Source organism: Nannobrachium achirus, assembly GCF_963921795.1.
Source record: "Nannobrachium achirus genome assembly, chromosome: 10".
Lineage (NCBI taxonomy): Eukaryota > Metazoa > Chordata > Actinopteri > Myctophiformes > Myctophidae > Nannobrachium > Nannobrachium achirus.
This window is the reverse complement of record NC_137819.1, coordinates 67,060,079-67,077,829: the sequence shown is the minus strand read 5'-3', so window position 1 is coordinate 67,077,829 and position 17,751 is coordinate 67,060,079. Positions and strand designations below refer to the sequence as shown.

General features: G+C 41.0%; 2 protein-coding genes across 2 annotated transcripts in view; both read left to right on the top strand.

The window, feature by feature from the left end:
* The window catches only part of nkiras1 (NFKB inhibitor interacting Ras-like 1), a 62,607-nt gene extending 56,122 nt beyond the window's left edge, over positions 1-6,485 (top strand). Inside the window, exon 5 of the mRNA XM_080735997.1 lies at positions 6,008-6,485. Within this exon, the coding sequence (XP_080592123.1) occupies positions 6,008-6,142 (135 nt within the window). The 3' untranslated portion in view covers positions 6,143-6,485. The remainder of the gene's footprint in view (positions 1-6,007) is intronic.
* Positions 6,486-15,704: 9,219 nt separating this feature from the next.
* LOC308292336 (NACHT, LRR and PYD domains-containing protein 3-like) overlaps positions 15,705-17,751 on the top strand; it is a 38,745-nt gene continuing 36,698 nt past the window's right edge. Inside the window, exon 1 of the mRNA XM_080734650.1 lies at positions 15,705-15,771. The gene's annotated coding sequence lies outside the window, so the exon portion shown is untranslated. The remainder of the gene's footprint in view (positions 15,772-17,751) is intronic.

Below are 17,751 nucleotides of genomic sequence, written 5' to 3'. Positions count from 1 at the left end.
AACAATGTAAAAAACAAAAAGAAAATAAATAAATAAAAATAAACATTGGTGGCAGTACACTAGAGGGGCCGTAGAGCATCATCACAAGCCAACACTGAAAGATAGATAGTCGTTCTAGCAAGCATAAGCTACCAAATTTCCGTTTGCCAGACTGTTGACGGGAGCGTTTGGCCAAATCACAGAGGCAACAGTCTGGCCTCGCGAGACTAGCAGGTGAGCATCACAGCAGTGTTGTTTTGGACAGCACATTTTGATTTAGTTTTAGTCATAATTTAGTCACCTGAAAAGTTTTAGTTTTTTGGCAGGCCTTGATGGCATCGTAATGATGATTTTACACTTGGTTTGCGTGCTGAAAATAGCAGATCTACAAGCTCACAACGCGCCGCGCTCGCAACACCTGAGAGCAACCAAACATAAAATGACTCTCTTCTCCACCAGTCCCTCCCTAACGTTTTAGTCTAGTTTTTATTTTGTTGGCGAAATTGCCAATATATTTAGTCTTAGTTTTAGTCATCACAGCTTAGTTTTTATTTAGTTTTTGTCAGTGAAAAAAAACACAGTCGATAAACATTTTTCGTCATAGTTTTAGTCGACGAAATCAACACTGCATCACAGAGAGGTCAACCCTCATCTGACCTCTGACCCTGTTTATTATTGTGATGTTTTGTCTGCTTATTGTAAGTAAGTAAATTATCATGGCGTTTATCGTGCGCTTGCCCAGGCCTTACGGCCTAGGCATAAATAGAACGATTGCATTCACCACAGCTTCGTAACTCTCTGGCCAAGGTCCGCTGGCCTTCGCGCCGCTTGCAATGTCGTGGACAATAACTGTGACATCTATTATTGGGGAGAATAGGGTTGTTAGTTATGATTATGAACAATGTATAAATCTGAAAGCCATTGGTATGCGGTCAGAAATAAGAACACTTCTGACTCACGAATAAACTCACACATAAAACCCACAGGACATGAACTACAAGATGACCTGTATGATTTTATGAACTAGGGGAACCAGCCCAATTTAAAATTGCAACATTCTTTCTTTTAAAAACAAGATGGCGAAAGCACTTTTCTCTATACTGCATCTTAGGCATTGACTTGGCCTAGGACAATATATTGAAGTCTTCACTCCCTAACCTAACCCAGCATCACGGCATAGCTCAGGGGTAGAGAAACCGTTATGAGAGCACAAAGGGTTCCCGAAGGGTTCCCAGTTCGAATCCGAGCTCCCCCTGAGTTAATGTGGAAGAGTCCTTGGGCAAGACTCTGAACCCCTAGTTGCTCCCGGAGAGTAGGTTGGTGCCTTGCATGGTTTCCTCCGCCACCGGTGTATGAATGTGTGTGTGAATGGGTGAATGTAATGCACAATCTCTGTAAAGCGCCTTGGATAAAAGCGCTATATAAATGCACCATTTACCATCACAGAGAGGTCCTCCCTTCACAGAACCCTTCTAATAATAGTACATAATAAATAGTATATATTTAATAATAGTACATAATAAATAGTATATATTTAATAATAGTACATAATAAATAGTATATATTTAATAATAGTACATAATAAATAGTGTATCTTTTTTAATATGTATGTTTTATTTACTGTATTCTAGGTGAGCGTCACAGAGCGCTCCCGTCTTATAGAACCCTTATAATAATGTATGTACAGTAGGTTCTATGGGTTTATATTAACTAGACCTTACCCGTTCGAATATATGTGCTGCAAAATATGTGCAGAGTGTGGGTTTTGGGGAAAGTAACTGTAACTGCATGGTGCGTGCGTGAGAATATGTGGGAGCATCATAATGTAAGGAGCAGCCCATGGAGGAGTGTATATTTATGATGGATACAAATAATTTAACAGCAAAATTAGGTGAATAGAAGTATGAGGATGTATTTGCTCCACATAAGTTTTCTATACCCGTTTGAAGAAAAGTTTTCTATACCCGTTGGAAGATGAGACACACATCACCCGTTGCATGCGTGACCCATAGAGAGAGAGAGAGAGAGAGAGAGAGAGAGCGAGAGAGAGAGAGACTGCAACATTCCTAACTGTGAGAGAGGTGTGTGTGGGCCCGGGGCTACAGATCCCATGGCCTGGAGGAACGGACCGTAACCCTGACAACAGGCTGTAGAGCTGTAGAGTGAAGGAACGCTAATAAATGGCTAGAATTTGGGAAAAATGAAATTCGGGCTCCGTCATCGTGTGTATAATGCTAATGACCAATGCCATGTTAAATTTGAGATCAGTCGCTGAAGCGAGTGAATAGATAATGCATTTTGTGACTGAGTGACTGACTGACTGACCTCTCTCTCTAATTATATGTTAGATGTGTTATATTAATATTCTCCAGGTCAGTGTGACAGAACGCTCCAGTCTCATAGAACCCTTCACTCTGCTGACCTCCTTCTATAGGGTTATAATAATGTTCTATAGGGTTATAATAATGTTCTATAGGGTTATAATAATGTTCTATAGGGTTATAATAATGTTCTATAGGGTTATAACAGTACTGTATGTTATAGTAATGTGTTATATTAATATGTTTTATAGGTCAGTGTCACAGAACGCTCCAGTCTCATAGAACCCTTCACTCTGCTGACCTCCAGACTCTATAGGGTTATATTAATGTGTTATATTAATGTTCTATAGGGTTATAACAGTACAGTAGGTTCTATAGGTTAATATTAATGTGTTATATTAATATGTTTTATAGGTCAGTGTAACAGAGAGGTCCTCCCTCATTGAACCCTTCACTCTGCTGACCTCCAGACTATAGACTCTATAGGGTTATATTAATGTGTTATATTAATAATAATGTATTATATTAATATGTTCTCCAGGTCAGTGTGACAGAACGCTCCAGTCTCATTGAACCCTTCACTCTGCTGACCTCCAGACTCTATAGGGTTATTGCGACCGTAGGTCGCATTTACTACCAAAACCTCCCCGGGCTGTCTGTCAGTCAGTGAGTGAGTGAGTGAGTGAGTCAGTCAGTCAGTCACACTTTTGCCCTGCTCATATCTCCACAACCGTTGCCTCCATCCATGCCAAATTTTTCACACACACTCCTTGACTGCCAAACTACAACCTCCAAGGACCCCCGGAGCCCCAGGGACCCCCAGATGTAAAAAATGACCACATGTGCTCACACGTCACACGTCATTGATTGATTGATTGATTGAAGACTTTATTAGGAGTTTGCATAGGAAAAGGTACAGTTTCATGACGGTACAGTTCACTGGTACAAGGTCTACTAAAAGGAGATCCATGAAAAGACTAAGCTTATTTCCACTGGAAACCATTTAAGTATCTCATATAACATTGAATGACAGACAAATAGAACACAGTACTATGCAGTAGATATGTAAAGAAAAACAAAAAAGAAGACAGTAAGTCTAAAACAAACAGTATATACAAAGAAGGGGCAGGGGAGGGTAGGGTTGGGCTAGGTTCATTTTTTACCAGTTGCGAACGGCTGCTGCCTGTAAGTGGTTTTTCAGGGCAATTTTAAAAGATGCTAGTGATCCACACTCCTTTATGGCCTTCGGTAAGGCTTTCCACATTTTGGTGGTATAGCAGAAAAAAGAGTTTGACCCTTTGTTGGTTTTGACTCTGGGTTGAAAGTGATCTGTGGTGCTGCCTCTGGTGTTGTAATTATGGACATCATTAATGTTTATAAAGTATTTTGATAGGTACTTGGGTATCATAGTGGTGTAGTGTATCTTGTACACCAGGCCCATTGCAAGTTGCTGTACTCTGTCATCTACTCTGAGCCACCCCACTCTTAGCTGGTGAGTAGCGGTGAGGTGAGTCTGATAGGGGAGGCCAAGCAGGACCCTAATTAGTTTATTTTGGGCTGTTTGGAGTTTAGTTTTCAGGGCTTGTGGTGCGTCACGATACCATACGTGGACTCCGTAGTCAAAGAGGGGCTGGATTATTGCACCAGCTATGGTCTTCAGTGTGTTGAAATTGACCATCGGGGCGATCCTCTGTAGGAAACGAGTTTGTTGGTTGATTTTATTTATTACTTTAGAAGTCATCTTTTCACTGGAAAGATTAGCTTCAAGGATGCATCCTAAGTAAGAGATTTCGTTTTTTCGTGTTATGACCTTGTCACCCACTTTGATTGTGAAGTTCTCTACTTTTTTGAGGTTATGATTTGATCCAAAGAGGATGGACTCCGTTTTTCCCAGGTGAATTGATAATTTGTTGTCATTAAGCCATGTGCAGATCTTACTTAGTTCAGAGTTAAGAGTCTTCTCAACCTGCAAGTGGTCCTTGCCCGAGACTAGGAGAGCCGAGTCATCCGCGAACAGGAACAGGTTGCAGTCGCAAGCAGATGCCATGTCGTTCACGTATATTAGGCTTACTGGGAGGGGGGGGGACAGGGTACCGTTAATCTCCACCACCTGTTCCCTCCCCACCAGGTAAGATTGCATCCAACTCACTGCTGCGCTGTCAAGACCGATGGCTTTTAGTTTCTCAATCAGAATAGAATGATTTACGGTGTCAAATGCCTTCTGGAGGTCCATCATGACCATGCCGCTATATTTGCCGTCATCCGCTTCGCGTTTGATTTGGTCGGTCAAATAGAGAAGGCATGTGTCGGTGGAATGAGATTTTCTGAATCCAGATTGGAACTCGTAAATCAGATTATTCTCATCGAGATATCTTGCAATCTGTTCGTAGACTATTTTCTCCATGACTTTGGATATGGAGCTAAGAATGGAAACGGGACGGTAGTTTCCAGGGTCTAGTTTGCTACCTTTTTTATGCAGGGGGGTTACTTTTGCTAGTTTGAAGTCCTGTGGGACATGACCCTGTTCGATGGAAAGGTTAATTATGTGGGTAATGATTGGAGCAATGGTGGCGGCTGAATCTCTGAGAAATCTAGCTGGAATTTTATCAAGGCCAGTGGCCTTGTGTTGAGGTAGGGCACTCAGTTTCTTAAACACTTCATCAGTTGTCACTGTGGCAAGTTTAAAACTGTCTTTTCTGACGCCCAGTTTATTGTAGAATTTCTTAACAAATTTTACACCATACCGCCCAGATGGGGCAACCAGTCTTTCAACCAGTGAATGGGCCATGGTGGTAAAGGCTTTTTCCCTGCTTATATCTCCGCACCCGTTGACCCGATCCATGCCAGATTTTTCACACACACTCCTTGCCTGCCAAACTAAAACCTCCAAGGACCCCCAGAGCCCCAGGGACCTGGGGGTCCCGTAAAAAATGACCAAATGTGCAAAAATGACCAAATGACCACCCCAACGGGGCTGCTCACGGGGAATTCCCGGGGACCACCGACTCCTGGTGCTCCAGAACGGATGCAAAAGTGGTGGCGCCCCCAGTGGAGGACCCCCTGCCACTGCAGCGCACATAAAATGCCGTACCTCGGGCTAGGAGCGTCCGAGAGAGCCGGGCCCGGTACCTATTCGTCCGCCAAGGCAACGCGGAGACCCCACCCCTCATTTCTCACATGGCCCTATTCTAGCGCCACCTTCAGGCCGATTTTTACAACACATTTTTGGACACTGCTCCTACAGTTTTGGCCCAAAAATCACACGAATATCACTACACAGCATGTCTACACTCATGTCATCAACATGGATCAAGAAGATTTGGGAAAAACAAATTTTTGTCCTATTTGTGGAGATAAGCCACCTACGGTCGCTTATCTCCCGATTAGGGAGTCTTACTGGTAATAATGTGTTATAATAATATTCTATAGGTTCTATAGGGTTATAATAACATTACTGCATGTTCTAACAGGTCAGTGTAACAGAGAGGTCCAGTCTCATAGAACCCTTCACCCTGCTGACCTCCAGACTCTATAGGGTTATAATAATGTTCTATAGGGTTATAATAATGTATTATATTAATATGTTCTATAGGTCAGCGTCACAGAGAGGTCCTCCCTCATAGAACCCTTCACTCTGCTGACCTCCAGACTCTATAGGGTTATAATAATGTGTTATATTAATATGTTATTATATTAATGTTCTCCAGGTCAGTGTGACAGAACGCTCCAGTCTCATAGAACCCTTCACTCTGCTGACCTCCAGACTGACTCAACCTCAGAGCAAGTCTGCCTTCCCTCTGCCTGGGAGGAAGAGCAAGGGGACCCCCAACAACGATATCTGATCTAACCCTAACCCCCTGGGGACCCCCAGAGCCTGGGGACCCCCTGGGACCCCCAACAACGACATCTAGAGCCTGGGGACCCCCAACAACGACATCTAGAGCCTGGGGACCCCCAACAACGACATCTGAACAGTTTATTAACTAACCCTCTGCAAGGGGACCCCCTCTAAAGACATCTGAACTGTTTAACCCAGTGGTTGTCAACCTTGTTCACATGAAGGTGCATCATTTAGTGGTCATAGTGGTCACACCCAAAACATAGAATATTCTGTTGTCTTTGCATCACATTGTGTCCACAGTTCATCATGATGCTGATGTTGGTACAGCATAGGAGAGAGAACCAGTCAACCTTCATCAAAATAACAATTCTTTAATAAGTCTGTGTGTGAGTCTTTCTGGGACTGTGTTGTCTGTGTGGCTGAAGGGCTGTCCATCCATAATGTCTCAGACCACCAAACTTTTCGTCAGAGAGTTGAGACTTTGCTACGTGAAGCTTTCCAAACTCAAATTCGTGTTAATGCTTTTCAGAAGATGCGAAATGACGTCGTTTTGTAGTTGAACCGGACCTTTCTGACTAAATGTTTGGTGGTCAGAGCTTGACTGTCCACATCTGATCTGACATAAAGCTACTGGAGCGATGAGCGCCAAACGTCCTGTGCTGCCAGCGAAGCCAAGGAAGATCTTCTTTATTGTCTTATTATTATCTTAGAACAGGGGTCTTCAACAGGGGGTCCGGGACCCCTAGGGGGTCCTCAGAGCTACTACAGGGGGTCCTCCAAATCTTTGAATGATAGATTTATTTTCTAATTTTTTATATTAAGCACTTGAACCCTAGCGTCCATATTCTGAGAACTTAAGCCAAAAATAGCAGATCTACAAGCTCACAACGCCTCGCAGCACGAGGCGTTGTGAGCTTGTAGATCGGCTATTTTCGGCAAAGAGGTTTGGTGTAGAGGGGGAAAAGAGTAGACTATAAGTTCAAGTGGTTAAATATCTGAAAACACAAATTGACATGAATCCAAAATACACTGATGATTGAGCTGTCAAACAATGAAACTACCGTATTTGGAATCTATGAACAGGTTGTGGGGGTCCCTGCTTCATCTCTCTCTCAACTAATGGGTCCCTGCTTCATCTGTCTCTCAACTAAGGGGTCCCTGCTTCATCTCTCTCTCAACTAATGGGTCCCTGCTTCATCTGTCTCTCAACTAAGGGGTCCCTGCTTCATCTCTCTCTCAACTAAGGGGTCCCTGCTTCATCTCTCTCTCAGCTAAGGGGTCCCTGCTTCATCTCTCTCTCAACTAAGGGGTCCCTGCTTCATCTCTTTCTCTCAACTAAGGGGTCCCTGCTTCATCTCTTTCTCTCAACTAAGGGGTCCCTGCTTCATCTCTTTCTCTCAACTAAGGGGTCCCTGCTTCATCTCTTTCTCTCAACTAAGGGGTCCCAGGCCTGAAAACGTTAAAGACCCCTGACATACTGTATACTGAAGTCAAACATTGGCCAAATTGTCAAATAATGAGAGCTAACAGACCTGAGCTGGCAGCAATAATGTCTGTGATTGTACCGTCAGTCTGTCATAATGATTCCATCTGTCTGTCTTGACATTAGTTGCACTGTAGTTGTGTTGCCTATAGACTCTGATAGGACACTGTAAATGAGAACCTGGTAGACATAGCGATAATAATTCTAGTTGTGTTGCCTATAGACTCCTATAGGAGGCTCTAAATGAGAACCTAGTAGACATATGGTGATAATAAGCCTGTTTTACAGAGAAACCCATTTAGAACTGCAGATCTGTGTCTCTTTAACCTTTATTTCATGCTTTAACTATTGAAACATAGCAGATCTACAAGCTCACAGCGCGACACTCGAGCTTGTAGATCTGCTGGTGTTGAAAAATCTTAAACATTTGTGCAAGTCTTTGAAAATATTTGACCCGATGTCGAGGACCCCCAAAATTACATGTATTTGGCCGCGGTCCCCCATCTCAAAATATGTTGTTCCAGGGACCCCCCAGAAGCAAATATTTGAGTTACAAATGTTCGCTTTTAAAAAGATATATATTTTTTCAATAGTTAAAGCATGAATGAATTAGGCCTAAATGCGTTAAAAGTGATAAGCTTGGCTTACTGCATTAAGCCTGGTTTACTGCATTAAGCCTGGTTTACAGCAATAAGCTTGGCTTACTGCATTAAGCCTGGTTTACAGCAATAAGCTTGGCTTACTGCATTAATCCTGGCTTACTGCATTAAGGCTGGTTTACAGCATTAAGCCTGGTTTACAGCAATAAGCTTGGCTTACTGCATTAAGCCTGGTTTACAGCAATAAGCTTGGCTTACTGCATTAATCCTGGCTTACTGCATTAAGGCTGGCTTACTGCATTAAGCCTGGTTTACAGCAATAAGCTTGGCTTACTGCATTAAGCCTGGTTTACAGTGATAAGCTTGGCTTACTGCATTAAGCCTGGTTTACAGTGATAAGCTTGGCTTACTGCATTAATCCTGGCTTACTGCATTAAGGCTGGCTTACTGCATTAAGCCTGGTTTACAGCAATAAGCTTGGCTTACTGCATTAAGCCTGGTTTACAGCAATAAGCTTGGCTTACTGCATTAAGCCTGGTTTACAGCAATAAGCTTGGCTTACTGCATTAAGCCTGGTTTACAGCAATAAGATTGGCTTACTGCATTAAGCCTGGTTTACAGTGATAAGCTTGGCTTACTGCATTAAGCCTGGTTTACAGTGATAAGCTTGGCTTACTGCATTAATCCTGGCTTACTGCATTAAGGCTGGCTTACTGCATTAAGCCTGGTTTACAGCAATAAGCTTGGCTTACTGCATTAAGCCTGGTTTACAGCAATAAGCTTGGCTTACTGCATTAAGCCTGGTTTACAGCAATAAGCTTGGCTTACTGCATTAAGCCTGGTTTACAGCAATAAGCTTGGCTTACTGCATTAAGCCTGGTTTACAGCAATAAGCTTGGCTTACTGCATTAAGCCTGGTTTACAGCAATAAGCTTGGCTTACTGCATTAAGCCTGGTTTACAGCAATAAGCTTGGCTTACTGCATTAAGCCTGGTTTACAGCAATAAGCTTGGCTTACTGCATTAAGCCTGGTTTACAGCAATAAGCTTGGCTTACTGCATTAAGCCTGGTTTACAGCAATAAGCTTGGCTTACTGCATTAAGCCTGGTTTACAGCAATAAGCTTGGCTTACTGCATTAAGCCTGGTTTACAGCAATAAGCTTGGCTTACTGCATTAAGCCTGGTTTACAGCAATAAGCTTGGCTTACTGCATTAAGCCTGGTTTACAGTGATAAGCTTGGCTTACTGCCGTCAGTGTTTAGAGAAAAAACTATTTATTTTCAAAGTAATTTATTTTTGTCACTTTAACATTCCTGGACTTTAGGAGTTTAAATAAAACCAGTCAAATCAATGTGAATTTAAGTTCTGTTAGCTGTTTTCTTATGTAATGCTTCTATTAATGATAACATGTAATAATGTAAGTTCTGTTAACGGTTTCCTCTAGTCTATTAATGCCTCTATTAATGATAACATGTAAAGATGTGCTGCTAGTAGGATAGGATCAACATGTGTTCAGATCAATGTAACATAAATTAGAATATTGTGTAAAAAATTAAAAAAATAAAGCATTGCACATTAGGGCATCAACGACTTGTGATTTTTGCAAGTTGACTCGACTCAGTAAAAAGTTGAGTTGAAGTCGACTTTATCGTTTGATGACGTCAACACATCACACACGACCCCCCAGTAATTCTGGGGGTCCCCAGATGATTAACTTAATGTGAAACATTGTTTTCTCTCTCAACAGTAAACAAACCAACATAAAGTTTAAGTGTATAGAGGGTATCTGCACATTTCTAAAGTGACAATTTAAGGACTTTTTAATACCTCTAAAATGACAAATTAAACATTGTTCAAATTGTCAAATATATAGAGGCAGAAATTGTGAAAATAGCAGATCTACATACAAGCTCACAACGTAGATCTGCTATTTTCACAATAGAGAGTTTTTTTTTTTTACTTTGACTTTCAACTTTCTCTGGTGGGAGTCGACTTGTGTAATGAAGTCGACTGAGTCGACTTTTTCGTTAATGCCCTACTTTAGATGCCATAGCAGCCCAAATCATAACGGACTTTGGAAACTCTCCTGTAATATTTAGAAATATGGACTTTTGGATATTCATGAGTTGTATGTATGCCATAGAACATTCTAAATGTTAACAAAAAGGTTTAGAATAATTCACTGAATGTGCAATGTGTCTGTTAGAACATAATGAAGGTTTAAAACAAATATGAAAGTTTCAAGGAAATTTACTTTTACACAATATTCTATTTGTTTTAGATTGATCTGTAGAAGCTAGAAAACTAATGTTTACTGAAACTGAATTGTTGTGTGTTGGATTCTCTTTCTTATCCTGTGATGTTGTTGTTGATGCTTTAAGGACTAATTAAATATGCACTGAATAAAATGTAATGTAAATAAAATGTAGCCTCTTGAGATCAAGCTGTGATCTTGAGACGACTGTGTCCTCCATGTTTGACCATAAATGAATGAATAACTATGGCAGGGGTCTTCAACAGGGGGTCCAGGACCCCTAGGGGGTCCTCCAAATGATAGAAATATATATAGAATCAACCACTTGAACCCTAGCGTCTATAGTCCGAAAACTTTAGCCAAAAATAGCCAATCTACAAGCTCACAACGCCTCGCGCTGTGAGCAGATTGATTGATTGATTGAAGAATTTATTAGAAGATTGCAATAGAAAGTTTTATGACAGTACAAATCACTGGTACAAGGTCAACTAAAAGGAGATCCTAGAAAGCCGAGGCTTATTTCCACAGGAACCACACTTTAACCACATCATACAAGAAGAAATCATGTTACAAGAAGTGCCCGATTCAAAATGTACTTGAGTAAAAGTACAAAAGTATTCTCAATGTTGCTGCATTGTGACACACTGTGAGCTTGTAGATTGGCTATTTTTAAAAGGCCTAAATGTATGGGGCTGCAGTGGTTAATATGTTTTGTAACTAGACCAGGTCAACCTGGTTGTGCCAGACCCCGGTGCCAACCCTCTGGGCCTATAAATTTAATGGTACATTTATAGGCTGTCTGTCCCTTTATAGGCTGTCTGTCCCTCCCTCATGTCATCATCATTTGTGACATCATTGTGACCAAATATGGAGAAAAGAGGGAGGGACAGACCGACAGACAAAGCCTTTTGCTTTGTCTGTCGGTCTGTCCCTCCCTCATGTCATTGTGATGACATGAAGGCTTTGTCTGTCGGTCTATCCCTCCCTCATGTCATCATCATGTCATCATCATGACCATCTATGGAGAAAAACCGGACAGACCGACATTTGCTTATGTAGGCCTACCCATTTCATGGGTCTGGCAATAATCAAAATCTAGAAAGAATCAGAATCAAACTTTATTGAATGTCACATCACATTACAGTAACATGGAGTTCACAGCCAAATCGCCAAACGTCGCCATTTTGAGGAGGCCCAGCCAGCCAGATCGCCAAACGTCGCCTTCCTGATGATTTTCTGATTTTTTGGGTATTTTTTTGACATTTTTAGAGCCATAAATGACCATTCTAGCTTCATTTAAGCTTCAGCAATGATAATGCGATGGAAATGATGTCATCGATGACGTAACCCGGAAGTCATTTGCATATAGCATAGCATATGCAAATTTTAGCATTGAAAGCCAACGTTTTTCTTATCAAACTTTACCATATGTAGACGGATTTTCATTCGGAAAAAAATGAGAGGCTGACAGAGTGGTCACCCAGCATCATGGTCGAGTGTTTGAAATAAACTGATTGCGCCCGTGAGGGCGTGCACGATGCTGTTTGTTTGGGCGCTCCGGCCGGCCGTCAGTTCCATTATAAACACAGGCTGCAGGTCATTCTCATTCAGTCTAATGAGTCAGCCTGATCACTTAGTCGTTGGCGCACTCTTGTGGTATACAAATAGACTGCAGTTTACAATTATATTCTGGTCATTGATTGTTGTATTGTAGGACTGAAAAAATAATAATAATCCTGGCAGTATAGGCGCACAAGCATATTGTAAATGGCTGGGAGAGAGTTGGGATATTCCACTTTAAAAAAAACTTTTGGACATTTTATCGTCTAATCAGGCTTTTATGAACGGCCCGAACAGTTTTTAATTTGATTGATTCAATATTTAGATATTTGATGTAAATGTTACCAGGCCCTCCAGGGCCTCTCCCCACACACACCCATTGTAACTTCAAACTCCATTTTAACCATGATAGATTAATTAAAAACACCTATTATTTTTTCTGGTACTCATACTACCCTCCTAATACGTGAGCAGGCTGTGTTCTTTTCCATAACGTTTTTCATGTATTTTTATATATTTTTATTGTATTACATTTTTTCCATTTTCCCAAAGAATTATTAAAAATACATGAAAACGGTTATGGAAAAAAACACTGCCTGCTCACGTATTAGGAGGGTATTATGAGTCAACAGAAAAGAAATTAATGGGTTGAGAGAGAGGGAAAATAATGGGTGTTTTTGATGAATCTATCATGGTTAAAATGGAGTTTGAAGTTACAATGGGTGTGTGTGGAGAGAGGCCCTGGGCCTGGAGGGCCTGATAACATTTACATCAAATATCTAAATATTGAATCAATCAAATTAAAAACTGGTGAGGGTGTTCATAAAAGCCTGATTAGACGATAAAATGACAAAAAGTTTTTTTTGAAAGTGGAATATCCCTTTAACTGTGCAGCCATCAATGCAGTTTCAGTCTCCATGGAGGATAGCAGTGAAGTGCATTCAGAGACATTCTGGGCCCTGGGTACTTTAACTATTGAAAAATAGCAGATCTACAAGCTCACAGCACGGCACCGAGTGCCACGCTGTGAGCATCTAGATCTGCTATTTTTGAAAAAATCATGACATTTTGTGCAAGTCTTTGAATATTTCAAATCCTTCTAAGGTTTTTTGAAAAACCTGTGTTTCTATGTCAGTGGTGCTCAAACCTTTTCATGTCAAGGACCCCCAAAATGAATGATATGTATTTGGCCACGGACCCCCATCTCAAAATATTTAGTTCCAGGGACCACCCAGAAGCAAAATTCGGTTACAAATGATTGCTTAAAAAATATGATATTCAAAGATTTGCACTCATTTTCACGACAAGTGCTGCCCTGCGAGCTTGTATATCTGCTATTTTTCAATAGCTAAATAATTAAGGCCCCCCCACCTTGGGCCCTGGTAACTCAGTCGCTCAGTAACTTTAGGTCGCCCTGAGGCGTCTTACTAGTATGTATTTTATAACATGTTGGTAAACAGTGGTGGTGTAATCTAAGACACAGTGGTCAGCTTGGTTAAAAGCCAGGGAGAGATCCATAATGAATTCCCTGTAAGGCCGGACTCACACACGTGCGTGAGACATCTTCTCCGTATCGTCTGAGAATGAGGGGGGGTGGGGGGAGGTCCAATGCATTGTCAATGGAAGGTTGTTTGGTTTTTTGTTGTTGCCGTGTCTCCAGCTCAACCACAGGCTGTCTTTTGGCCAAGAGACACGGCAACAACAAAAAAAACAATCAACCTTCCATTTACAATGCATTGGACTTTTCCCTACCCCACTCATTCTCAGACGATACGGAGAAGATGTCTCATGTATGTGTGAGTCCGGCCAAAAGCCTTCTCCAAACTGGCTGCTCTGTCTGGACTCTTCAAGTTTAGTTTATTTATTTATGCCATGTTTTATTTTAACTGTTTTATTTACAAGATGACATGCTAGTTATCATGTTGCCTTTAGTGTAAATGTGTAATGTACTGTATGTTTAACTGTTATGTTGAAATAAAACATGGACAAAATAAATATATTGAAAAAGACCTATATAACTAATTTAAGTAGAAACAAGGTGGGTATGAATAATAAGCTATCAGTGATGGTCCAAACAGAAACACCTGTGTGTGTTCACTGTTTGCAGTCCAGTCAGACTTTCACACAGAAAGACAACAGAAATGGCTTTTATTTTTAGTCTATTTAAAGAACCAAATATCACACGTGTAGGACTGCATTGTGTCACATGGCTGTCATGTTGAGACAAAGTAGAGTTCTGTAATTAAAGGGATATTCCACTTTCAACAGGGAGCAGTGGTAGGGCCTCTCTCCACATACACACCCATTGTAACTTCAAACTTCATTTTAACCATGATAGATTCATTACAAACACACATTACTTTTTCTGGTGACTCATTTTACCTTCCTAATACGTGATTTTTCAATAACTTTTTTCATTTATTTTTTATAATTATTTGGGAAAATGGAAAAAATGAAATACAAAAAAATAATTATTAAAAATAAATGAAAAAAGTTACCGAAAAAACACGGCCTGCTCACATATTAGGAGGGTAGTATGAGTCACCAGAAAAAATAATGTGTGTTTTTAATAAATCTATCATGGTTAAAATGAAGTTTGAAGTTACAATGGGTGTGTATGTGGAGAGAGGCCCTACCACTGCTCCCTGTTGAAAGTGGAATATCCCTTTAATTACAGAACTCTACTTTGTGAGCCTGGAGGGCCTGGTAACATTTACATCAAATATCTAAATATTCAATCAAGCTAATTAAAAACTGTTCAGGGTATTGATAAAAGCCTGATTAGATGATAAAATTACCAAAAGTTTTTTTGAAAGTGAAATATCCCTTTAATGAAGTTTATAATTATTTTAAAAAGAAAACAGCTCTTATCAGTGATAATAAGTAACAGTAGTTTTACTGTCGTCAGTTTGTTTGTTGTTTACTCATGTTGTTGTTACAAAGAGGAGGCACGCGGCACGCCCCCCGGCCGTTAGGTTTCACTGCCTTCCCTGACTGGGATTTATGGCTCTTTGAAGTGAGCCGGATCTCTGGGATCCGTTCCTTTCAAAGAGCCGTTCAAAAGACTGGCTCATTTGAGTTACTTTGTAGATTTTGATTATAATTAAAAAATCACTTCAACCATATATACAATTATTTCGGACATATATAGGACGGTACATACCTGAAAATAGCAGATCTACAAGCTCACAATGCGTCGCGACGCAGCATTGTGAGCTATTTTCAAATATGAGCTATTTTCAAAAAAAAATATATATATACATTTTCTACATTGGAGAAACTGTGAAATATGACATTCTGCATAATGACTATTTTGTACTATTGGTATTTTAAGTGCATTTTGATACAGATCATTTTGTACTTTTACTTGCATAGCCTACATTTTAATTCCAAACTTCTACTTGTGGCAGTGGTGATGCGTTTACATAAGCAAAGAATGTTTGTACTTTTCCCACAACTGTTCATTTAGAAAAGGAACGGCTCCCTACTGCGAACCATAGACTGTACTGGGAACCGGGTCCCATCGTTCATTTCAAAGAGCCGTTCAAAAGACTCGATTCGTTCACGAACGTCCCATCTCTAACTCAGAGGAGGATCAACTGTGACGCTGCCTCCAACAAACACAGCTAAACAACAGAGCGTTTTGATCCACACCCAATAAGTGTAGTGAACATCTGATCTGGACAACATACTGGATTACAACACAAACCACAAGAACCACAACATGATATAAAGTAAGTGTTGTTGTTTTAATATCACTGCTAGTCTACAACCACTGCTTTTACACACAAACACTTTCTATACTTATGGTTTCTACTTTAATAGCCCTGAATACACGACGGTCATACCGTCATGTTTCCTCCTCAACCCAGCGACCAGCGAGGTTTTCATACCGCAACGGTTTGAGCAACAAACGTCAGATTATAAAAATAAAATGCTTCTCCAAGTCTCCTTTTACTCTGAAATGACGCCGTTCAACCAGAATTACACGCCGCTCCAGGATTGTTTAATAAAAAGCATTTTTATCCTGTTTTCCTTGTATTTCCCCCTCTAGTGGCGAGTCGCGTCATCGCATCATCTCCGTTCACTACAGTGAGCGACCGGCGATGACGCGACTCTCCACTAGAGGGGGAAATACAAGGGAAAACAGGATAAAAATGCTTTTTATTAAACAAACCGGGAGCGGCATGTAATTCTGGTTGAACGGCAACATTTCAGATTAAAAGGAGACTTGGGGAAGCACTTTATTTTTATAATCTGACGTTTGTAGCTCAAACCGTTGCGTTATGAAAACCTCGCTGGTCGCTGGGTTGAGGAGGAAACATGACCGTCATGTATTCAGGGCTAAGTTTACTGCTTACCATCTCTAGTCTGTCCTGCTTGTTCAGTATGATTGATGTCACCAGTAAAACATGTCTAGACAGAGCAGAGCGTTGTGAACATAATGATGATGTTATTTAACGATAGAAGTGACTTGAAGTGGATTTGGTTGGTATCATTTAGGTAAACCCGTGTCAGATTTCCACTCGGCGGTCTTGTTTCTAAACGGCTGAAAGCTGCTTGGTTTCCATTGTGAGTTAACAGTGAGATCCGGTCTAGAGCCCTCCTACTGTATCCATAGTGAGTTAACAGTGAGATCCGGTCTAGAGCCCGCCCACTGTATCCGGTTGTTTGCACTCACACATGCATACACGCAGCGTTTCCGTTCCAGACCGGATCTGCAACATGCAAAGAGACTTTATCCTCAGCTAACCTCGCGTCACCAGGCTTTCTAGGGGGAAATCCCCACCTCAGCAGTTTACTGTAAACCATGTGATCTAGACAAAAAACACCACTGACACTGTGCAAAAAAAAAAAAAAAAAAACACACAAAAAAAACGGAAACTTAATTTGCACTGTGCTTAAAAAAGGTAAAACTTTGTAACTTTGCTAAAGAGAAAAACGTACTGAGAAAGCCATTAATTTGTCACTACTGTGCTCAAAATAAAAACTCTTACTAATTGTCAGTTACATTGTTATAGTTTGGATATGGCTTTGGGCGTATTATGCTGAGTGTATTATTGTAATGGATCGGTAGGGTGTAGGTACAGTATTGCTTTGCACTTGAGCGAGCAGCACTAAAGTTCATACGCACTTTATTGAGAGGGGCGGGTCTTAACTCAATCCTGGTGGGTTTAGGAAACACGCTGGTTTCCTTGGAGTATTTACTGTTTGTGAATGAAGCTATTTTACACTGTTTAAAACAATACAATCATGGAAAATATGTCTATTTTAAATATTTGAATAAAGGAACGGCTGAACCAGTGGACTTCTCAAAGCTGCAGTCCTAGGGTTACCAACCGTCCCGTAAAATACGGGATCGTCCCTTTTTTGGAAACTAAAAGACGTGTCCCGTATTGAACTGAAACGGGACGCTCTTTGTCCCGTATTTTAAGGTTGGGGGATAAATATGAATGACGGGATGATTTAATTGAGAAATGACAGCGATTCTGCCTGTCAGAGAGCTTCCACTTCCACTCTGCTCTCCTCTGAGACGACAAGTGCTGCATCCCATTGCTGTGAGAGGCGCTGCGCTGTTTGTAAGCAGCTGATTGGCTTATTAACACAGTGTTGCTAAGACACTTTCTCCGCCCCCTACACACTCCCTTCCCAAGCATGGGCTGTAGGTTCACTCCACAAGTTGCCTGCGAGAGACGATACGAGTGCGTGCGAGC